Source organism: Macaca nemestrina, chromosome 15, assembly GCF_043159975.1.
Source record: "Macaca nemestrina isolate mMacNem1 chromosome 15, mMacNem.hap1, whole genome shotgun sequence".
NCBI classification, from domain to species: Eukaryota; Metazoa; Chordata; class Mammalia; order Primates; family Cercopithecidae; genus Macaca; species Macaca nemestrina.
In genome coordinates, this window is record NC_092139.1 from 28,084,414 (window position 1) to 28,106,705 (window position 22,292).

At 44.2% G+C, this 22,292-nt stretch overlaps 1 protein-coding gene across 2 annotated transcripts in view; it reads left to right on the forward strand.

Annotated features, from left to right (window-relative positions):
• LOC105496525 (NDRG family member 3) overlaps positions 1-22,292 on the forward strand; it is a 90,211-nt gene that overhangs the window by 21,999 nt on the left and 45,920 nt on the right. The window contains exons 2-3 of one of the 2 annotated variants that reach the window (XM_071079369.1): positions 4,017-4,121; positions 19,672-19,707. In XM_071079369.1, the coding sequence (XP_070935470.1) occupies positions 4,065-4,121; positions 19,672-19,707 (93 nt within the window). In that variant the 5' untranslated portion in view covers positions 4,017-4,064. The remainder of the gene's footprint in view (positions 1-4,016; positions 4,122-19,671; positions 19,708-22,292) is intronic. The other variant, XM_071079371.1, reaches the window with a different exon arrangement.

Here is a 22,292-nt window from a genome sequence, read left to right on the forward strand (position 1 = left end):
AATTAAAGTAGGGAATAAAGTGGGTGAGTTGAAAAAACAATTTCAGGAAATCACCATTTAACTGGGAAAAAAGAACAAGTGGAAATAGGCTAAAATGGCTTTCTTTAGATGGAAGGACTATGAGTAAATTATCTGTTCATTATTCTGTGATTTCTGTATTTTCTTTTTTTTTTTTTTGAGACAGAGTCCCGTTCTGTCACCCAGGCTGGAATGCAGTGGCATGATCTTGGCTCACTGCAACCTCTACCTCCCGGACTCAAGTGATTCTCCTGCCTCAGCCTCCCGAGTAGCTGGAATTACAGCACCTGCCACCACACCCAGCTAATTTTTGTACTGTTAGTAGAGACAGGGTTTCACCATGTTGTCCAGTCTGGTCTCGAACTCCGGACCTGAGGTGATCCTCCCACCTCAGCCTCCCAGTATGCTGGGATTACAGGTGTAAGCCACCATTCCCAGCTGATTTCCGTATTTTCTTCTTTTTTGTTTTTTGAGACAGGGTCTCACTCTGTCGCCCAGGCTGGAGTGCAGTTGCGTGATCTTGGCTCACTGCAACCTCCACCTCCCAGGATCAAGCGATTCTCCTGCCTCAGCCTCCCGTGTAGCTGGGATTACAGGCGTGCACCACCACACCTGTCTAATTTTTTTATTTTTAGTAGAGATGGGGTTTCTCCATGTTGGCCAGGCTGGTCTTGAACACCTGACCTCAAATGATCCACCTACCTCGGCCTCCCAAAATGCTGGCTTATAGGTGTGAGCTACTGTGCCTGGCCGATTTCCATATTTTCTAAAGTGAGCACATATTGCTTTTATAAAAGGGAAAAAGCTGGTTTTGTTTTGTTTTGTTTTTAAATTTTTGAGACAGAGTCTTGTTCTGTTGCCTAGGCTGGAGTGCAGTTGCCAGATCGTGGCTCACTGCAACCTCTGTCTCCTGGGTTCAAGTGATTCTCATGCCTCAGCCTGCTGGAGTAGCTGGAATTACAGGTTTGTGCCACCACATCCAGCTAATTTTTGTACTTTTAGTAGAGATGGTGTTTCACCACATTGACCAGGCTGGTCTCGAACTCCTGACCTCAGGTGATCGAGCCTCAGCCTCCCAAAGTGTTGGGATTACAGGCATGAGCCACCATGCCCGGCCGGGAAAAGGTTGTAAGTTGCCATTTTAAATAACTGATAAATAGTAAAGTTCAAATAAAAAGTAGCCACAGTTTATAGTGTTATTAATAAATAAGCAAGGAGTAGATTCCAGTTAGGCCAGTATTTTGAGAGTTAAGTGGGGACTGTGAAAGAGAGAATGTAGGTGCTGGCTGAAACTCACTGTGTAAGAGTCAAACCACCCCATCCCCTTTTGAAATGTGACTGGTATAAAAATAAACAAAAAAAATTCAACTTCTGGGCATTAAGTAGCTCATTCAAGTATATGGGTGCTTGGGATCTGACAAAAGAACCACTGTCCTATAGGGAGGTCAAACATCATCAAGCTTGTGGTCTCTAGGTGGTTCATACTTTTAGAATATTCACAGTTAGCATGTCGGGTTCATAGCCTGAGGAGTGTTCTCAATAGACATCCCCTGGGTCTCTTGAATAAATGATAAGAGGGCTTTTTTTGTTAGTCTGTTCTAACATAGGCGTAGCTGGGAGCAGGATTTATTTCAGTGAGTTGGCAAATAATAGCTAAAAGGTAGCCTGGGACACATACCCTCTCCATAGGTAATTAAATCAAAATCATGTCATTCTATCTCTAGAAGGTAAACAGAACAGTGGATTAATATAGTACACTAGGCTGGGCGCAGTGGCTCATGCCTGTGATCCCAACACTTTGGGAGGCTGAGGTGGGTGGATCACTTGAGGGCAGGAGTTCAAGACCAGCCTGGCTAATATGGTGAAACCCTCTCTCTACTAAAAATACAAAAATTAGCTGGGCATGGTAGCAGGTGCCCATAATCCCAGCTTCTCAGGAGGCTGAGGCACGAGAATCGCTTGAGCCCAGGAGGTGGAGGTTCCAGTGAACCACGATTGTGCCTGTGCCACTGCACTCCAGCCTGGGCGACAGAGCAAGACTAGGTCTCAAAAAAAAAAAAAAAAAAAAATATATATATATATATACACACACACACACACACACACACACACACGTATATATTAGACTGATATCTTTGGAAGGCTTTCTTGATTCCCACCAATCAGACATAATTGCTTCCCCTTTGAATTCCTATGGCCCTTCTTTTTATTTGTCAATTTATAGATCAATGTCATCTCTACTCTTTAGAGGCAGGGACCCTTTTTGTATATTCCACAGTGCAATGGGTACTCAATAAATGGTTATTAAGTGTAAATCCCCAACTCTGAATTAACATTTTTCCTGACTTGATAGGTTTAGGGCCAAGACAAAAAGGATGATGCCTGAAGCTGTGAAGTCTAGGTGGGAATCACTTTCCTGCAATATTGAGTATTTGCAGCCTATCTCCATGGCTTCTTGCATGGTGGGATAGAAGAAGAATCTGTAATTCATTACCCTGCCTATCTCTCTCCAACTTGCCTCTTCTCTCTGAACTCCCCATTCTGCTCTCCCTCTGTATTAGCTCTCTATTGCTAGAGATCACTCTAAAACAAAATTATTATCTCTCATGGTTTCTGTGGGTCAGAAACTTGGGAGCAGGCTTGGTAGGGTGGTTCTGGCTTAGAGTCTCTCATGTGGTTGCAGTGAGATGTCCCTGGGACTGTAGCCATCCAAACTCTTGACTGGGGCTGGAGGATTCATTTGCAAGGTAAATCATGCATATGGCTAGCAGGTTGGCACTGGCAAGTTGGTTCCTCTCCACATGGGCCTCTCTAGAGGGCTGTTTGAGTGTCCTGATGATACGGTGGCTAGCTTCCCCCAGAACTAGCAGTTTATAGTGTCTTGAAGCAGAAACTGTAATGTGTTTTATGATGTAGCTTCAGAAGTCACCTATTGTTGCTTCCTCCATATTCCATTAGTTACACAAGCCATCCCTGATTTATTTGGGTGGGGGATTATACATATGTGTGAATGAATAGCAGGAGTCAGGGATCACTGGGCTCGTTGAAGGCCATCTTGGAGCTGACTACCATACCTTTCATCCACTGCTGTGATTCCCCAAATGAGGATTAGTAAGCTTAGCCTTGGTTCCCTCCTCCTTCATTCCCACTGCCATTCCTAATTCAAGGCCTCATCCTGCAGTAATAACCTTCAATTTTTGTCCCCGCTTAATCCGTCTTTCAGTGTGTTCCAAGCATAGCTTTGAGTATGTTGTTTCTTTATCCATCTTCAGTAATTAAAATGTGTGCTCCATGAGAGCAAAGACTATTGTATTAATTGTATTAATCTGTTGCTGCATAAAAATATTACCACAAATGTAGTAGCCTAAAACAACACATATTTACTGTCTCACAATTTCTGTGGTTCAGGAGTCTGGTGTGGGTTGCGTAGGTCCTCTGCAACATGGCGATCAAGGTGTCGGGCAGCTTCTTATCTGACACTCAGCTGGGGAAGGATCTGCTTCCAGGCTCCTGTTGTTGGCAGCATTCAGTTCCTTGCAGATTGTTGAACTGAAGGTTTCAGTTTCTTGCTGTCTTTCTGCCGGAGGCTGCTCTCAGTTCCTTGTTACGTGGCCCTCTCACAGCACATCAGCTTGCCTCTTCAGACCTAGCAGGAGAGAGTGTCCCTCAGCAAGACAGATGTGAAAATACTATATAATGTAATCATGTAAAGTCACTCATATACATTCCATCACTTTTGCCATATTCTAATGGTTAAAAGCAAGCCACAGGCCCTACCCACACTCACTGGGGGGATTATGCAAAGGTGTGAATACCAGGAGGCAAGAATCCTGCAGACCACGTTAGTGTCTGTCTGCAGTGACTATGCGTCTTTAGCGCCCTGAGCAGGGCATGGCACAGAGTAAGTCTCGTATTTGAATGAATGGGTGTACTGTGACTATTATGTTTCCAACTTCTGGCTTAAGCCTTTTTCTTCACTTTTTTTTTTTCCGTTTCAGAGTTACCAATTTATTCTTGAGACTCCTCTACTCTCGTCATCTGACCTCATGGATGAACTTCAGGATGTTCAGCTCACAGAGATCAAACCACTTCTAAATGATAAGGTAAAGACTTCTCTGTTTTCACTAAAATATGGACAAGCCTCTTCTTCTGATAGTATTTCATTTTCCGTATCATCTAAATAGTAACTTAAAACATATGTGGCTTGATTTTCAATGAAAGGAATACTTTAAACATCTATTTCTTTTTTTTTTTTTGAGATGGTGTCTCACTCTGTCCCCAGGCTGGAGTGCAGTGGTGCAATCTCGGCTCACTGCAACCTTCGACTCCCTGGTTCAAGCGATTCTCCTGCCTCAGCCTCCAGAGTAGCTGGGATTACAGGCACACGTCACCATGCCCAGCTAATTTTTGTATTTTTAGTAGAGACAGGGTTTCATCATGTTGGCCAGGGTGGTCTTGATCTCCTGACCTCGTGATCCACCCGCCACGGCCTCCCAAAGTGCTGGGATTACAGGTGTGAGCCACCATGCCAGGCCAAAAAAATCTATTTCTTAAGCATCTTTTTGATGTTTCCCCCTCTTTTCTTTCTTCCTACTTTTGTTTCCATGAGCCACATTCAATCAAGTTATCTTTGAGATTTTTGTATTTTACAGATAGAGATGTTAAGGGAAAAAATAATGTGGCAATGTTAAGCAGAAAGTATGAGGGTGTGGCTGGGCACAGTGGCTCACACCTGTAATCCCAGCACTTTGGGAGGCCGAGGCAGGTGGATCACTTGAGGTCAGGAGTTTGAGACCAGCCTGGACAACAAGGTGAAACCTTGTCTCTACTATAAATGGAAAAATTAGCTAGGTGTGGTGGCACGCACCTGTAATCCCAGCTACTTGGGAGGCTGAGGCAGGAGAATTGCTAGAACCCAGGAGGCGGAGGTTGCAGTAAGCCAAGATCGCACCACTGCACCCCAGTCTGGGTGACTCAGTGAGACTCCGTCTCAAAAAAAAAAAAGAAAGAAAGAAAAAGAAAGTATGAGGGTGGAGTTTGACTCAGAATCCAAGTGTCTTGACTTTCAGTTTCAATAAGGAAAATTTACCATCCATGACTGGTGATGTATGTGGGCTACAGTGTTCTCCCTAAAGTTTGCCAAGTCTATGATGTGATCTTTCTGTCAGTATCACAGTTTTTATCAGGGAGGACTGGATGTCAGTCGTATACCACATTTTTATGTTAGTGTCAGAGAACTACACAAGGAGCAGATGAGCAGCACAGTTGATGACCACTAGACACTGGTGTGATATGATTTACCAAAAGAAAGATTTTGGCCGGGTGCAGTGGCTGACGCCTGTAATCCCAGCACTTTGGGAGGCCAAGGCTGACGGATCACTAGAGGTCAGGAGTTTGAGACCAGCCTCGCCAACATGGTGAAATTCCATCTCTACTAAAAATACAAAAATTAGCTGGGCGTGGTAGTGCAGGCCTATAGTCCCAGCTACTTGGGAGGCTGAGGCAGGAGAATCACTTGAACCCAGAAGGCAGAGGTTGCAGTGAGCTGAGATCATGCACCTGCACTCCAGCCTGGGTGACAGAGCAAGACTCTGCCTCAGAAAAAAGAAAGTTTTGTTTTCTCTCTTGTTCCTTAGTGTTCAATAAATGTGCCTGAAATTCCGTCTTTTTTTTTGAGACGGAGTCTTACTCTGTCACCCAGGCTGGAGTGCAATGGTACAATCTTCGCTCACTACAAGCTCTACCTCCCGGTTTCAAGTGATTCTCCTGCCTCAGCCTCCTGGGTGGCTGGGATTACAGGCATGCACCTGGCTAATTTTTGTATTTTTACAAAACTGACCTTGTGATCCACCCGCCTTGTCCTCCTAAAGTGCTGGGATTACAGGCATGAGCCACCGTGCCCCGCTGCTTGAAATTCCTTCCTTTCCACTCTATTGTTTTGGTTTATTTTCATTGTCTCTATTGAAGTACTCTTGTAGCTTTGTGTGAGTGAGGTCATGCCATCCTTTCCTGAGGGAGTGTTGATGGAGTATGAGGATAAAGATGGATGGACGGGGGGGACGGGGAGGGGATGTGCGGGTGACACCAGGAGATAATCTGTTGCTTATTATTTTTATCTGCCCAAGGCAAGGCCCTTCACCTGCAGCCTCTGGAGCTGCTGACGTCTTATGTGTTTGCTAGTTTGCTTTGGAATCCTGCCACCCCATTTTCATCCCTGTGACCTCTCCATTCCCACTCCCACCCCTTCTTTTATCTTTCACCAGACTTCTCTCTCCCTTGGCAAGCTGCAGGCTTTTTTTTTTTTTTTTTTTTTTTTTTGAGACGAAGTCTTGCTCTGTCACCAGGCTGGAGTGCAATGGCGTGATCTTGGCTCACTGCAACCTCTGCCTCCTGGGTTCAAGCAATTCTCCTGCCTCAGCCTCCCAAGTAGCTGGAACTACAGGTGCGCACCACCACACCCAGCTAATTTTTGTATTTTGACTAGAGATGGGGTTTCACCGTGTTGGGCAAGATGGTCTCGATCTCTTGACCTCTTGATCTGCCCGCCTCAACCTCCAAAAGTGCTGGGATTACAGGTGTCAGCCTCTGCGCCCGGCCACTGCATGCTTTTTTAACCTCCATTTGGTTTCTCCTGCTGCTTCCCCTCATATTTCCAGAAAACTCTCTCCTTTAAGTACTATTTGTGTATGTGTATATGTGAGGGCTGTTCCAAAAATGTTGTGCCTAGGAGAGGAGGAAGGAAATAAAATCTGAGCCAGGCACACACCTATAACCGGGCTCACACCTATAATTCCAGCACTTTGGGAGGCTGATGCGGGAGGATCACCTGAAGCCAGAAGTTCAAGACCAGCCTGGGCAACAAAGGGAGATCCTGTCTACCAAAAAATTAAAAAAATTATCCAGGTGTGGTAGCAGATGCCTGTAGTCCCAGCTACTTGGGCGGCTGAGCTGCGAGGATCACTTGAGCCTGGGAGGTTGAGGCTGCAGTGAGCTGTGATTGTGCCACTGCACTCCAGCCCGGGCAACAGAGTAAGACCCTGTCTTAAAAAATAAATAAATAGAGAAAGAGGCTCTCTTTCTCTCTCCCTTCCCCTGCCATATGGGGACACAGCAAGAAGGCAGCTGTCACAAACCAGGAAGAGATTCGTCATGAGAAACTGAACCCTTCTAGAACCTTAATCTTGAACTTTGCAGCCTTCAGAACCGTGAGAAAATAAATTTCTGTTCTTTTAAGCCATCAAGTCTATGTGATTTTGTTATGACAGCCCGAGTAGACTAAGACACGAAGCAGTGTCTCACTTCCTAACATCTATCCGCTCCTCTTTGATAGGCCTATGCTGTTCCTACCCACCTCCCACATTCCACCTTACTCCTCTCTCTCCCTGAGATGTAAGTGCTCCTGTGCCATCACTATTCATGAGGACTCTCTCGGCTCTTGCCAAGCAGGTAGATAGGCAAGAGGCCCTCTTTAGATCATGGCACTTCCAAACAAAGACTTCTGTCCCATTAGCCTCCCTCTCCCCCTCCCCAGTACGTGAATGCTTCTGTCTGCCCAGCAGGTGGGTGGTTTTGTGTATGTGGTAAACGGTATAATGATGATAATGCCTCTCATCCATTACTTCATTTGAACCTCCCAATAGCTTGATGAGGAAGAGAACACAGATAAATTTATTCCCACATTGCTAGTGAGTGAACAAAGGCTGGAAAAGGTGAAGTAGCTTACTCCTATTGAGTATCAAAGAATGCCTGCTGTATGGCAGGATTTCTCACTGTTGATGTTTTGGATTGGATCATTGTTTGTTGTGGAACACTGCTCTGTGCATTGTAGAATGTTTAGCAGCATCTTTGGCCTCTACCCACTAGATGCTAATAGTACTCCCCAGTGGACAACTAAAAATGTCTCCAGACATTGCCAGATGTCCCTGGGAGGCAAAATTGCCTTGGTTGAGAACCACTGGTGTAGAGGAAAAACCTCCAGATTTGCATAGAAGTAGATGGCTTGAGGGTTTTGTTGTTGTTTTTGCCTGTCCTGCTGTGATTTATTTATTATCTTTTATGTGCCAAGTGCTTTACATACATTCTCTTTAATTCTCAGAATATCCCTTTGAGATAGATAGTAGTATTCCTACTTCACAGATTAAAAATCCGAATGAAATGCTGGTTTGCCTAGTAAAGAAGTGGCAAAGCCAGACGGAAACCAAAGTCTTTCCTGCTCTTAAAACCTGAGCCGTTTCCACTGTGTTAATCCTATAGATGTTTTGGCATCACCTTTGTGGCTTGCCCTGTCTCTTTTAAGGAGAAGCCTAAAAATGTGCAGTATTTCACCTTATCCTTCTGTCCATTATCCTTATAAATATACTTTTTGCTAAAGACATTGCTGCATCCTCCAGGCTTCAGGAAGCTAAAGGAAGACTAGAACCAACGTTTTACCGTGAAAATTGTCCTGAGATGACTGTAAGGAGGCATTCTCAATATAGCTTTGAGCAAGGCTTATGTTAACTTGTCTCACGTCATTTGTTGGTACTTTTCCCATTTTATTTTAGTATGCCTGTAATTTTGTCTATGGCTCAGAATTGTCAAGAAGTGGATAATTTTGCCATACTTGTTTTGGCTCCAGTGATGAAAAGAAGCAACCACCAGTACTTTGTTTTGCGGGGCAGAAATTCCATGGGCATATGAAGTGATTTTTAAAATAGCATTTAACTATTTTCAGAGCACTTTCACAAATAATATCTTATTTTAATCTTCCAGTCTCTTGTAAGTAGTTGAAGATATTTTAACTCCATTTTACAGATGACACTGAGAGGTTATGTGACTTGTTCAGAGCTAGTGTCTGTTAAGTTGGTGAAGCCAGGATAGAAGCTACGTCTTTTGACTTTGACCTGGACCTGGGGGTCTAGGGTTCTTCCCACCATCTGCTGCCTCTTGTACCTGGTTGCTCCACTCTCCTCACCCAAAACACCTTGTAATAAACAGGAGAGTATACTGTTTTGCTTCATTTTCCCTGCCTTCCTCTACCTACTATTGGTTCAGATACTACCGAACCCTGTGAAAGCAAAAGGTGAGGCTTGAGAAAACAAGTAGAAGGCCACACTTAGCTTCTGAAGAATTGAGGAAATAGCAGAAAGGGGAATAAATGTTTAGTAGAGAGAACAGAAATAAGTTATGTACTTTGTTTTGGTTGTTAAAGTAGAAAGTGAGGTAAATCTTTTTTTGTTTTGTTTTGTTTTTTTGAGATGGAGTCTCGCTCTGTTGCCCAGGCTGGAGTGCAGTGGCATGATCTTGGCTCACTGCAACCTCCGCCTCCTGGATTCAAGTGATTCTCCTGCCTCAGCCTCCCAAGTAGCTGGGATTATAGACACCTGCCACCATGTCCAGCTAGTTTTTGTATTTTTAGTAGAGATGGGGTTTCGCCATGTTGGCCAGGCTGGTCTTGAACTCCTGACCTCAAGTGATCCGCCCGCCTTGGCCTCCGAAAGTGCTGGGATTACAGGCATGAGCCACCACACCCACCTGAAAGTGGGGTAAATTTTACTGCAATTTAAGTTTTCCTTTTCTACTAATTGCAACATGTAAACAGAGGAGGGAGGAGGGTGTTAGAACTAGAGGAGGGAGAACCCTGGGAACAACATTTTGTAACCTCCAGGACAACAGAGATAGCCAAAGCATTTGTGCTCAGGGCTTGCTCTGTTGCCCAGGCTGGAGTGCAGTGGCACAATCATGGCTTATTGCAGCCTCCCGGGCTCAAGCGATCCTCCTGCCTCTGCCTCCTGAGTAGCTCTTGCCACCATGCCTGGCTAAGTTTTGTATTTTTTTAGAGACCAAGCTTTGCCATGTTGAAACTCCTGGGCTCAAGCCATCCACCCATCTTGGCCTCCCAAAGTGCTAGGATTACAGGCATGAACCACTGCCTTTTTTTTTCTTTTTTTTTTTTTTTGAGACAGGGTCTCTGTTGTCCAGGTTGGAGTACAGTGGCATGGCCATGGCTTGCTGTAGTCTCTACCACCTGGGTTCAAGCAATTTTCCCACCTTAACCTCCTAAGTAGGTGGGACCACAGGTGTGCGCCACCATGCCTGGCCAATTTTTAAATTATTTGTAGAGAAGAGGTCTCATTATGTTGCCCAGGCTGGTCTCAAACTCCTGGGCTCAAGCAATCCTCCTGCCTCAGCCTCCCAAAGTGCTGCTATTATAGGCATGAGCCACTGCACCCAGCTCCAAGGTTGTTTAAAAAAAAAAAAAAAGAAAAAACGAGGGGGAGAGAGAGAAAAGAAAAAGCAGCTGTAATTAAAAATAGATTTATTGACATTTTCATCAAAGAATATTCATGAAGTGCTACATCTAGTGTGGACTAGAGAGTGGGTGTCCCTTAATGTACTAAGACATGAGTGTTACATCTGTTGTCATCTGTTGCTGTAGATGGGACTGCAGCAGGAAATGGGTTCCCAAACAAGTTGCCATGCCACCATTACAGACCAGATGACCCTTAACCAGTTACAGGAGGCAATAGGTGATCCACGTCTTAGCCACACCTTAGCAGAATGCCCATGGGATTTTTAGAGTGGAAATTCTACTTTTTCAGCAATCTACAGGGGATTATCTGATTGTAGATAGTTTTATCTAAGTATCCAACCTCTTTATAAATTTCTTTATGAAGTCTGTTTCTTAGTATATTTTGAAGGTAATGATTGCTATAGATACTTAAATATATATATATATATATATATATATATATATATGCACGTATATATAGAATTTTCATTCTTGTCCCTGGATTATCAGTTTGAACTGATTTCTACTTGAAAATGATTTGCTGGGCTAGGCGCGGTGGCTCATGCCTGTAATCCCAGCACTTTGGGAGGCCGAGGCGGGCGGATCACCTGAGGTCAGGAGTTCGAGACCGTCCTGACCAACATGGAGAAACCCTGTCTCTACTAAAAATATAAAATTAGCCGGGCCTGGTGGCACATGCCACCTCAGCTACTCCAGAGGCTGAGGCAGGAGAGTGGCTTGAACCCGGGAGGTAGAGGTTGCTGTGAGCCGAGATCGTGCTATTGCACTCCAGCCTAGGCAAGAAGAGCAAAACTCCGTCTAAAAAAAAAAGAAAGAAAGAAAATGATTTGCTGATGATTTTTTTTTTTGAGTTGGAGTCTCGCTCTGTCACCCAGGCTGGAGTGCAATGATGCGATCTCGGTTCACTGCAACCTCTGCCTCCCAGGTTCAAGCAATTCTTCTGCCTCAGCCTCCCGAGTAGTTGGGATTATAGGTGCCTGCCACCACACCCTGCTAATTTTTGTATTTTTAGGTAGAGATGACGTTTCACCATATTGGCCAGGCTGGTCTCTTGACCAGGCTGGTCTCAAACTCCTGATCTCGTGATCCACCTGCCTCAGCCCCACAAAGTGCTAGGATTACAGGCGTGAGCCACCGCGCATGGCCCTGCTGATGATTTTAATACACTGATTTATTATACTAATTGATTATATTAATCTTTATTATTAAAGAAAAACGGAGTATTTTCTGAGCTTATCTAACTCTTTGCTTGTACAATCCCCCATCTTTGTTTCCACTTTTTGTTGGGAAGGATTATCTTTTTTGTGTATGGCTTTTTAATACAAAGTCATATTTTATTCTCTTTAACAGTTTTGTTTTGTTTTGTTTTGTTTTTTGAATCAGCTTATTTCTGAAACCTTTTACTATTGCAACAACTCACTTTCTCCACTTTAGTCCCTAGCATGTCAATTACATATAACCTTTCCTCTTTGGTATTCGTTTCTTCCTCAAATCAAGTATCTCTATTTTGAGATGTTCAAAACCTCTACAAAATGATATTTGTTACACTCATTAAGTGTCAGGACCAGGAATAGAGCGGTGAATCAGACACAGACCTTTCCTTTACATTCACAGAAGAGGTAAATTCACCCGAAATCTCTTCCTATTGATAGTTGGTCTAAGGTCTTATCTATCTCGTCTTTCTTTACATTATGTCTGTTGCTTCTGTCTTTTGAAACTATGCCTGTTGACCAGATCTCATGTTAGGAAACGACATGTCTCTCCCTAGGAATGACTTGTTTTTGAAACATTTCTCCCTTTCACACCCCCCTTTCTTTTTTTCATAATTCACTTTAATCATTGACCCGTTCTAGTTTATTTTTGCTAATTCTCTAAGCTTGTAACTTACTTGCTGTGAGTTTTACTTGCTGTAATTTACCTTTTGGGTTACTTTATTTACCTTCTACATATGGCCACTAGGCTCCATCAGAAAACACTCCTGTTAGCTGGCTTCTACTTTGACTGCAACTTTCAGTAATAATTAATGGCTTTCCTTGACTTTTTTCCTCTTCAAATTATTCTGTTGTTTTAATTTTTTCCTTGAATCCCTTTCTGCTGCTTAAGTCTGCTTCGTGTAAGAATTTCTCAGAATATGGAATTAATGGCATCTTCAAAATGGACAGAAAAAAGAAAGTACCCATAGCCTGAAATTTCTAGAAGTTTTGTTAGAATGGAACCATATACTGTGAACATCAGAAGCAAACAAAGTGAGGCAGGAGGATTGCTTGAGCCCAGAGGTCAAGGCCACACTGAGCTATGATCATGCCACTGCAACTTCAGCTTGGGTGACAAAGCAAAACTCTGTCTCAAAAAGAAAAAGAAACAGGATAGGTGCAGTGGCTCATGCCTGTAATCCCAACACTTTGGGAGGCCAAGGTAGGCAGATTGCTTGAGCCCAGAAGTTGGAGGCCACCTGGGCAACATGGTGAAACCCTGTCCCTGTTAAAAATACAAAAATTAGCCAGTTGTGGTGGCACGTATCTGTAATCCCAGCTACTCTGGAGGCTGAGGCAGGAGAATCTATGGAACCCGGCAGGCGGAGGTTGCAGTGAGTGGAGATTGCGACACTGCACTCCGGCCTGGGCAGCAGATCAAGACTCAGTCTCAAAAAAAAAACAATTAGCCAAGCAGGGCAGCACATGCCCATAGTCCCAGCTACTCAAGTGGCTGAAGCAGGAGGATCGCCTGAGCCTGGGAGATCAATGCTGCAGTGAGTTGTGATCATGTGACTGCATTCCAGGCCGGCTGACAGAGCAAGACCCTATCTCAGGAAAAAAAAAAAAAGAAGTCTCTAGGGAAGGGCCCCAGAAGGTATTCAGCCTTTTAGAATGCCCCCAATGACTAGTATTGAACTTTTTTTTTTTTTTTTTTGAGACGGAGTCTCGCTCTGCCGCCCAGGCTGGAGTGCAGTGGCCGGATCTCAGCTCACTGCAAGCTCCGCCTCCCGGGTTCACGCCATTCTCCTGCCTCAGCCTCCCGAGTAGTTGGGACTACAGGCGCCCGCCACCGCGCCCGGCTAGTTTTTTTTGTATTTTTTAGTAGAGACGGGGTTTCACCGTGTTAGCCAGGATGGTCTCGATCTCCTGACCTCGTGATCCGCCCGTCTCGGCCTCCCAAAGTGCTGGGATTACAGGCTTGAGCCACCACGCCCGGCCAAGTATTGAACTTTTAATGAGTACCGAGAATAAATAATATGGCCTCAGTTAACCGCAGTTGAATCAAGGACCGGCTAATGATCCCCATTCAGAAACTCTGGAGCCAATTACTGTCACATAGACCTAGTCATTCCCATTTTCCAGGGTGATTACTCATGAAACTGGAAGCCTTTCTCCAAGAGGGTCTGGGATCTGTCTCAAAAAAAAAAAAGGCTGGGTGCGATGGCTCACGCCTGTAATCCCAGCACTTTGGGAGACTGAGACAGGCAGATCACGAGGTCAGGAGATCGAGACCATCCTGGCTAACACGGTGAAACCCCGTCTCTACTAAAAATACAAAAAATTAGCCGGGTGTGGTGGCAGGCACCTGTGGTCCCAGCTACTCGGGAGGCTGTGGCAGGAGAATGGCATGAACCTAGGAGGTGGAGCTTGCAGTGAACCGAGATGGCGCCACTACACTCCAGCCTGAGCGACAGAGCGAGACTCCATCTCAAAATAAATAAATAAATAAAAAGCCAGCAAAACAAGTGCTAAATAGTCTTCCCTCAGTTATTGGTACCTTTTATCTGGGAGTATAGCTATGAAGATGGGATTGAGAACACAGAGTTGTTTTTTGCTAGGTACTCAACAAATAAGACATAGCTTGAGGTTATTGAAGGCATTGCCTGTCTGCTTTTGGCATGCTCCTTTGTGCTCATGTCAGGAACTGAGGGCTTTACAGAATGCCTCATGGTCGTGGTCACATCATTGTAAGAAAGGAGAATTCATGGATACAATGACAGCTGCGTCCCAAAGAGCTAATCAGAATTTGTGGCTCTATATTCTATGACTGAGATTTTAATTCAATCTAGAGTGATTTTTTTCTAATCTTTCTAAATAATCGCTAAAGGAACCTCTGGGACTTCTGTTAGACTGAAGTCCTAATATGGTCTGTTTAGACATCATTATAAATCATTCCTCAAAAGGTGAGGTCAATCTTTAAATCTATTTATTTATTATTATTTTTTTGAGATGGAGTCTCGGTCTGTCGCCCAGGCTGGAGTGCAGTGGCATGATCTCTGCTTACTGCAAGCTCCGCCTCCAGGGTTCACACCATTCTCCTGCCTCAGCCTCCCAAGTAGCTGGGACTACAGGTGCCCGCCACCACACTCATCTAATTTTTTTGTATTTTTAGTAGAGACGGGTTCAATGTGTTAGCCAGGGTAGTCTTGATCTCCTGACCTCGTGATCCGCCCGCCTCAGCCTCCCAAAGTGCTGGGATTACAGGCATGAGCCACTGCACCAGTCCTTATTTATTTATTTATTTGAGATGGAGTCTGCTATGTTGCCCAAGCTGGAGTGCAGTGGTGCTGTCTGGGCGGCTCACTGCAACCTCCGCCTCCCAGGTTCAAGTGATTCTCCTGCCTCAGCCTCCCGAGTAGATGGGACTACAGGCATGCTCCACCATGCCTGGCTAATTTTTTTTTTTTTTTTTTGAGACGGAGTCTTGCTCTGTAGCCCAGGCTGGAGCGCAGTGGCGCGATCTCAGCTCACTGCAACCTCCGCCTCCTGGGTCCCGGTTCAAACAATTCTCCTGCATCAGCCTGCCAAGTAGCTACAATTACAGGCACGTGCCGTCATGCCCAGCTAATTTTTGTATTTTTAGTAGAAACAGGGTTTCACCATGTTGGCCAGACGGGACTTGAACTTCTGACCTCGTGATCTGTCTGCCTTGGCTTCCCAAAGTGCTGGGATTACAGGTATGAGCCAACGCACCTGGCCTAATTTTTGTATTTTTAGTAGAGTTGGAGTTTCACCATATTGGCCAATCTGGTCTTGAACTCCTGACCTTGTGATCTGCCCACCTCAACCTCCCAAAGTGTTGGAATTACAGGCATGAGCCACCGCACCCAGCCCTTTAAATCTTATGTTACAAAATACTAAATTTGGTATTTTTTCTAGGGTTTGCTAGACCCTTTTTTTCTAGTTTTCTAATTTCAGAAAGGGAAGTACATGCTCATTGTACATAATATGAAGAAAATTATAATCACCCATAAACTCTCTCTGCAGAAGCAGCTGCTGTTGTTAATTTTTTGTCTTTTATTTGTTTATTTATTTATGAGACAGGATCTCACTTTGCACCCAGGCTGGAGTGCAGTGGTGCGATCTCAGCTCACTGCAACCTCGACCTCCCAGGCTCAAGTGATCCTCCCACCTCAGCCCCTCAAGTAGATGGGACTATAAGCATGCACTACCACGCCTGGCTAATTATTTTTGCATTTTTTTGTAGAGATGGGATTTCGCCATATTGCCTATGCTGGTCTTGAACTCCTGACCTGAAGTGATCTGCCTACCTCAGCCTCCCAAAGTGATAGGAGTATAGGCATGAGCCACTGTGCCCGGCCTTTTAGTCTTTTTAAATACATATTTTTAGTGTAGCCAAGGTCAAACTGTAAAGACTATTTTGTATCCTACTTTCTTTTCCTTACGTGGTTCTTACTAACCATACATATCTTAAACTGGAATGCAGCAGAAGTTTTTTTTTAAACCCCAGATTTTAACAGAATTTCCTCAATATTTAATTTTTTAATATTGGCTTATTTGTTTTATGAATCTGTATCAATCACCTGTTTTATACCAGGCCCTGTGCTATATTTGGAGGAAGGTACAAGTTGAATCAGGAACCAGAAACTCACTGGCTGACCATTTATATCCTACAAAAACCATCTATCCTAATCCATGAGAGGGCCCTTCCTTTTGCTTCTCATAGTCTATCTGTAAATTAAGCACAATGATTTCTCTGAAGAAGTCCTCAGACATTTCTTAGGGCTAGTGGGAGCCATGGAACACTATGCTCCTTTTAATCAATAGCAACATTCCTTGGAAATGTGCTGCCCAGTCCCATCTGCACAGTATCTTAGTTGTCTTTCCATGCTGTGACTGTATCAGACTTTTTGTGAATTCAGTTTCGTGTTAGGAATAATACTTTACTGTCTCTACCATTCTCTTGCCCGTTCTCAGTGGCATCTGTAGTCTCTCTATAACTGGTAATCTGTTGTGAGTTTACTGCCGCTTTTAGAAAGTTAAGGGCTACTCTTTCATAACCTTATTCCTTCAGAAGCTTTTGGCTTCTAGATCACTGTTATCCAGTAGAAGTTTCTGTAGTCATGGAAATGTTCTGTGTCTGTACTGCCCAAGAATATGAACACTTGAGATATGGCTAATGTAACTGAGAAACTGAGATTTTATTTTATTGAATTTAAATTTAAAGCGTACATATGGCTAATGGTTACCATACTGGATAGTGCAGCTCTAGATAGTCCCTCTTATGGAGTGGATAGTTTGTTTATTTGGGTGTTTATACCACACTGGGCTGTGATTTTTTTTTTTTTGAGACAGAGTTTTACTCTTGTTGCCCATGCTGGAGTGCAATGGCGTGATCTCAGCTCACCACAACCTCTGCCTCCCCGGTTCAAGCAATTCTCCTGCCTCAGCCTCCCGAGTAGCTGGGATTACAGGCATGCGCCACCACACCTGGCTAATTTTGTATTTTTAGTAGAGATGGGGTTTCGCCATGTTGGTCAGGCTGGTCTCAAACTTCTGACCTCAGGTGATCTGCCCACCTTGGCCTCCCAAAGTGCAGTGCTGGGATTACAGGCATGAGCCACCGCCCAGCCTGGGCTGTGCTTTTTAACCTCTCTTTTGTCCAGCCAGCAGTATAGTTGGTGGGATCCCAAAGAACTATTGCTTTTTTTTTTTTTTTTTTTTTTTGAGATGGAGTCTCGCTCTGTCATCCAGGCTGACACGCAGTGGGTCAATATCGGCTCACCGCAACCTCTGCCTCCTGGATTCAAGTGATTCTCTTGCCTCATCCTCTCAAGTAGCTGAGATTATAGGCACCTCCGCGCCCGGCTAATTTTTGTAATTTTTTTAGTAGAGATGAAGTTTCACCATGTTGACCAGGCTGGTCTCGAACTCCTGAACTTGGGTGATCCACTTGTTTCAGCCTCCCAAAGTGCTGGAATTACAGGCATAAGCCACCGTGCCTGGACCCAAAGAACTATTTCTAGGAGGATCATCTTGAAGGGAGATGAGATTACTTAGTATTTTTGGGGATCGGATAGCTATAGTATCTCTGGAGGGGTAGCTTTTGGGAAGCTGTTAGGAACTTTCTGAAAGTCATTGTAGAGACAGAATAAATAGTCGTGATAAATCAGTTTCTACATAATGGGAGACTTTTTTCAGGAAAGGGGTTACACTTTGTGAAAATTCAAGTAGAAGTTTTCTTTTATTCCCAAATACATCACTTGTTACCATTTTTTTTTTCCTTTTTTTTGAAACGGAGTCTCTGTTGCCTAGGCTGGAGTGCAGTGGTGCGATCTTGGCTCACTGCAACCTCCGCCTCCCGGTTTCAAGCAATTCTCCTGCCTCAGCCTCCTGAGTAGCTGGGACTATAGGCGCCCACCACCACGCCCGGCTAATTTTTATGTTTTTAGTAGAGATGGGGTTTCACCATGTTGGTCAGGCTGGTCTTGAACTCCTGACCTCGTGATCCACCTTCCTCGGCCTCCCAAAGGTCTGGGATTACAGGTGTGAGCCATCGCGCCTGGCCCACTTGTTACCTTTTTTTTTTTTGAGACGGAGTCTCACTCTGTCGCCCGGGCTGGAGCGCAGTGGCCGGATCTCAGCTCACTGCAAGCTCCGCCTCCTGGGTTTACACCATTCTCCTGCCTCAGCCTCCCGAGTAGCTGGGACTACAGGCGCCCACCACCTCGCCCGGCTAGTTTTTTTTTTTTTTTTTTGTATTTTTTAGTAGAGACAGGGTTTCACCGTGTTAGCCAGGATGGTCTCGATCTCCTGACCTCGTGATCCGCCCATCTCGGCCTCCCAAAGTGCTGGGATTACAGGCTTGAGCCACTGCGCCTGGCCACCTTTTTTATACTTTTTTTTTTTTTTTTTTGGTTGGGGGAGAGAGTCTCACTCCGTTGCCCAGGCTGGAGTGCAGTGGCAGGATCCCGGCGCACTGCAACCTCCGCTCCCAGGTTCAAGCGATTCTCCTGCCTTGGCCTCCCAAGTAACTGGGATTACAGGCACACACCACAACATTGGCTAATTTTTGTATTTTTAGTAGAGACTGGGTTTCACCGTGTTGATCAGGCTGCCCACAAACTCCTGACCTCAGGTGATCTGCCCGCCTCAGCCTCCAAAAATACTGGGATTACAGGCGTGAGCCACCGCACTCGGCCCCTTTTTTATACTCTTATGACTTGCAATACTGGCATCTGGAATGCTGGAAAAATGCTTCTGAATTATTGCCATTGATTTTTTTTTTCTCAATCGTCATTATTATAATCCCTTTTTAGAAGCTTGGTGAATTCTCCTTAGATTTTTTGACTATGTTTTTTTTTTTTTTTTTTTTTTAATATTTTTTAGTAGAGACGGGGTTTCACCGTGTTAGCCAGGATGGTCTTGATCTCCTGACCTCGTGATCCGCCCGTCTCGGCCTCCCAAAGTGCTGGGATTACAGGCCTGAGCCACCACGCCCAGCCTATGTTTTACTTTTTAAATGATTCCATGACTTGTCCTTTTTCCCTATCAGTGATTTCATAGGATGCAACAGACAGGCCAATGTGTTAAGAACCTTGTTTTGTCTTTCTTTCTCTCCTTCAGTAACACTGCCTTTCTTCTCTGTTAGTTTTCAAGGCTTCCATTTCTGATCCATCCATATCTTTGTCCTCTTCCTGATCCTTTCTTTAATTCCTGGTTCTGCACCTGTTCTCCTTCACCCTTCTCAGCTTTGGCCTCTAACTCCTTTCCTCCCAGGTGCTTCCCTTGCGTGTTCAAGGTATGCTTCCAGACTATGATCCACGTTTTACCCTTTTCCTACAAATTCCCACTGCTCTCCTTAGGTAGAAAGGCAAGAAGTTATAAGCTTGCTAGAAAACTAGGCCCCTTCCCTTTTATCTTCTCATGAGCCCGCTAAAGCATAATCTCACCTCTGAAGATTTAGCCTTTATTAACACATGTTCATAACCCTCCCTGCCTCTGAAACCTTCTGATGAGAACCATTTCAGTTTTATGGCAACCAAAAGGCTGCACATGCACTGCTTTCACTGTGAACTGAATTTGCTGCACATGTGGGGAAACCATGTGGGGAAACTGACTGTATTTTGTGTCTTCTGTTGACAGAATGGTACACGAAACTTCCAGGACTTTGACTGTCAGGTAAGGACTGTACAAGCAACCAGGAGGCTCTGTACAGGATCTCTGCAGTGTTTCCTTTCCTGTAGTGGTGGTCTTGTAGAAGTGGATCTCTCCTTATAGCTAATAATGAGTCCTTAATGTTCGTTTGGTCATTGGATCAAGTTCACTTAAAATGATTTGCAATTGTTGGCCATTGGCACAGTGGCTCATACCTGTAATTCCAGCACTTTGAGAGGCTGAGGCAGACAGATCACTTGAGGTCAGGAGTTTGAGACCAGACCGGCCAACATGGTGAAACCTCATCCCTACTAAAAATACAAAAATTAGCCAAGTGTAGTGGTGCATGCTTATAATCCCAGCTACTCAGGAGGCTGAGGCAGGAGAATCACTTGAACTCGGGAGACGGAAGTTGCAGTGAGCCGAGATCGTGCCACTGCACTCCAGCCTGGGTGACAGAGTAAGACTCCATCTCAAAACAAAACAAAATAAACAAACAAAAAAAAACAACTGATTTGCTGTCATGTTCAGAAATTGCCTGCCAGGTACCTGTTTTATGATTGTAGGTTACTGAATAGAGCTGTCTCTTTGTGATTAAGAGTTATTTTCCTCACATGATATTGGAAACCTCATTTGTCATAGGTGGCAAATGGAGGTTTGCTACCTTACCGCAGAGAAGATAGGAGAGGGGCAGATGGAGGAGAGATTTCTTGACAGTAACATCTTTCCCTAAAAGAAATCTTTCCCTAAATTGTTATGAATACCATGTGCAGATTTCTCTTGGGTTTATGTTTGGAAATGCAGAATTCAACTTGACTCATTAGTGTTTTCTTAAATGAAACTGTTCTTCCTGGTCTGCTTTTGCATCACCTCTGTTGCCAGTTTGGAAATCGGTAAAATGAACCAGCAGTTCATCTATCTCTTTTATCTGTTGACTGGTCCTGAAAGAAATGGGACTAAGGGCCGGGCACAGTGGCTCACACCTATAATCCCAGCACTTTGGGAGGCTGAGGCAGGCAGATCACTTGAGGTCAAGAGTCTGAGACCAGCCTGGCCAGCATGGTGAAACCCCATCTCTACTAAAAATACAAAAATTAGCTGGACATGGTGATGTGTGCCTGTAATCCCAGCTACTCAGGAGGCTGAGGTGGGAGAATTTCTTGAACCTGGGAGGCAAAAGTTGCAGTGAGCTGAGATAACACCACCGCACTTCAGCGTGGGCAACAGAGTGGGACTCTCTGTCTCAATAAATGAATAAATAAATAAATAAGAAATAAATAAGAAAAAAGAAAACATAGGAGTAAGAAATAAGTACAGGGAAATGGAAACCTTATAAACTGGGCATCCTGACCCTCCCACTTTTGGGATAGATGCCATAGCAGCAACAGAAGTGACATGAAGTAGACCCAGAGGGTATTAGCAGGAAAGGAAGGTGCTGGCAACATCCTTGCTTCCAGTATTCAGCCAACCTGTATACCCACCAGCAAATAGTTATTTTCAAATATGCATTTTATGTTAAGTACAGTGGAATCTCTAAGCATTAGCATCAGAACAAAGGACTATTTATAAGCAAAACAGTTATAATAATTTGAATGCTACTGTAGGGTACCTAATAAACATATAGTATCTTCAATACTTAGAGCAATATTACAAGATGGTTTCTTTTTTTCTTTTCTTTTTCTTTTCTTTTTTTGGAGACAGTCTCGCTCAGTCGCCCAGGCTGGAGTGCAGTGGCATGATATCGGCTCACTGCAACCTCCGCCTCCTGGATTCAAGCGATTCTCCTGCCTCAGCCTCTCAGTAGCTGGGATTACAGGCGCCCACCACCACGCTCAGCTAAATCTTTTGAACTTTTAGTAGAATGGGGTTTCACCATGTTGGTCAGACTGGTCTCGAACCCCTGACCTCAAATGATTCACCCACCTCAGCCTCCCAAAGTGCTGGGATTACAGGCATGAGCCACCACACCTGGCCAAGATGGTTTTTCTTATTTCTGTTTTATAGTCAGAAAATTAAAAATTAAGTTTTATAACTTGCCATTGAGTGGTTGGGATTGAAAAACCCCATTCTTCCTGAATCTGTTGCCCATTCTTTCCCAACCTGGACGTATCCGGAGCTGAAATGTAAGAAACTAGTTGTTCTTAAAGCTGAGGTTCCTTGGCAGAACAGATGAGACTCACCTTGGAAGGGTCAGGCTCATAGTATAGTTATAGATTTCTGAATCTCAGTTGCAAACACCTCTTGTAATAACTATTTGGTACTTTGTATATACAACATAATCAGCCTAGTGCTGTTACAGTCATTCACTGTAGGGAATGGCTCCTTTCCTCTAAAACAGTAAGTTACATTATTTTTTAATAAATAGTGACAATGAAGTTTGGGTTTGATTGTTTTTAATTTGATCTAACTTCAGTTATGGTTTGGATCCTAGGTTGAACCAGTAGAGCTTGATTACTGTTAATATTTGACATAATTTACCTAGAAGGAAAACATTAGAGAGAGGGTGACAGTAAAATTCAAGGTGAAGAACTCCAGAAATAGTATGTGTATACACGTGAACTCCTGCCCCAAAGTGTAGAAGTATTAATTTTCTTCAAATTCAGCACCTC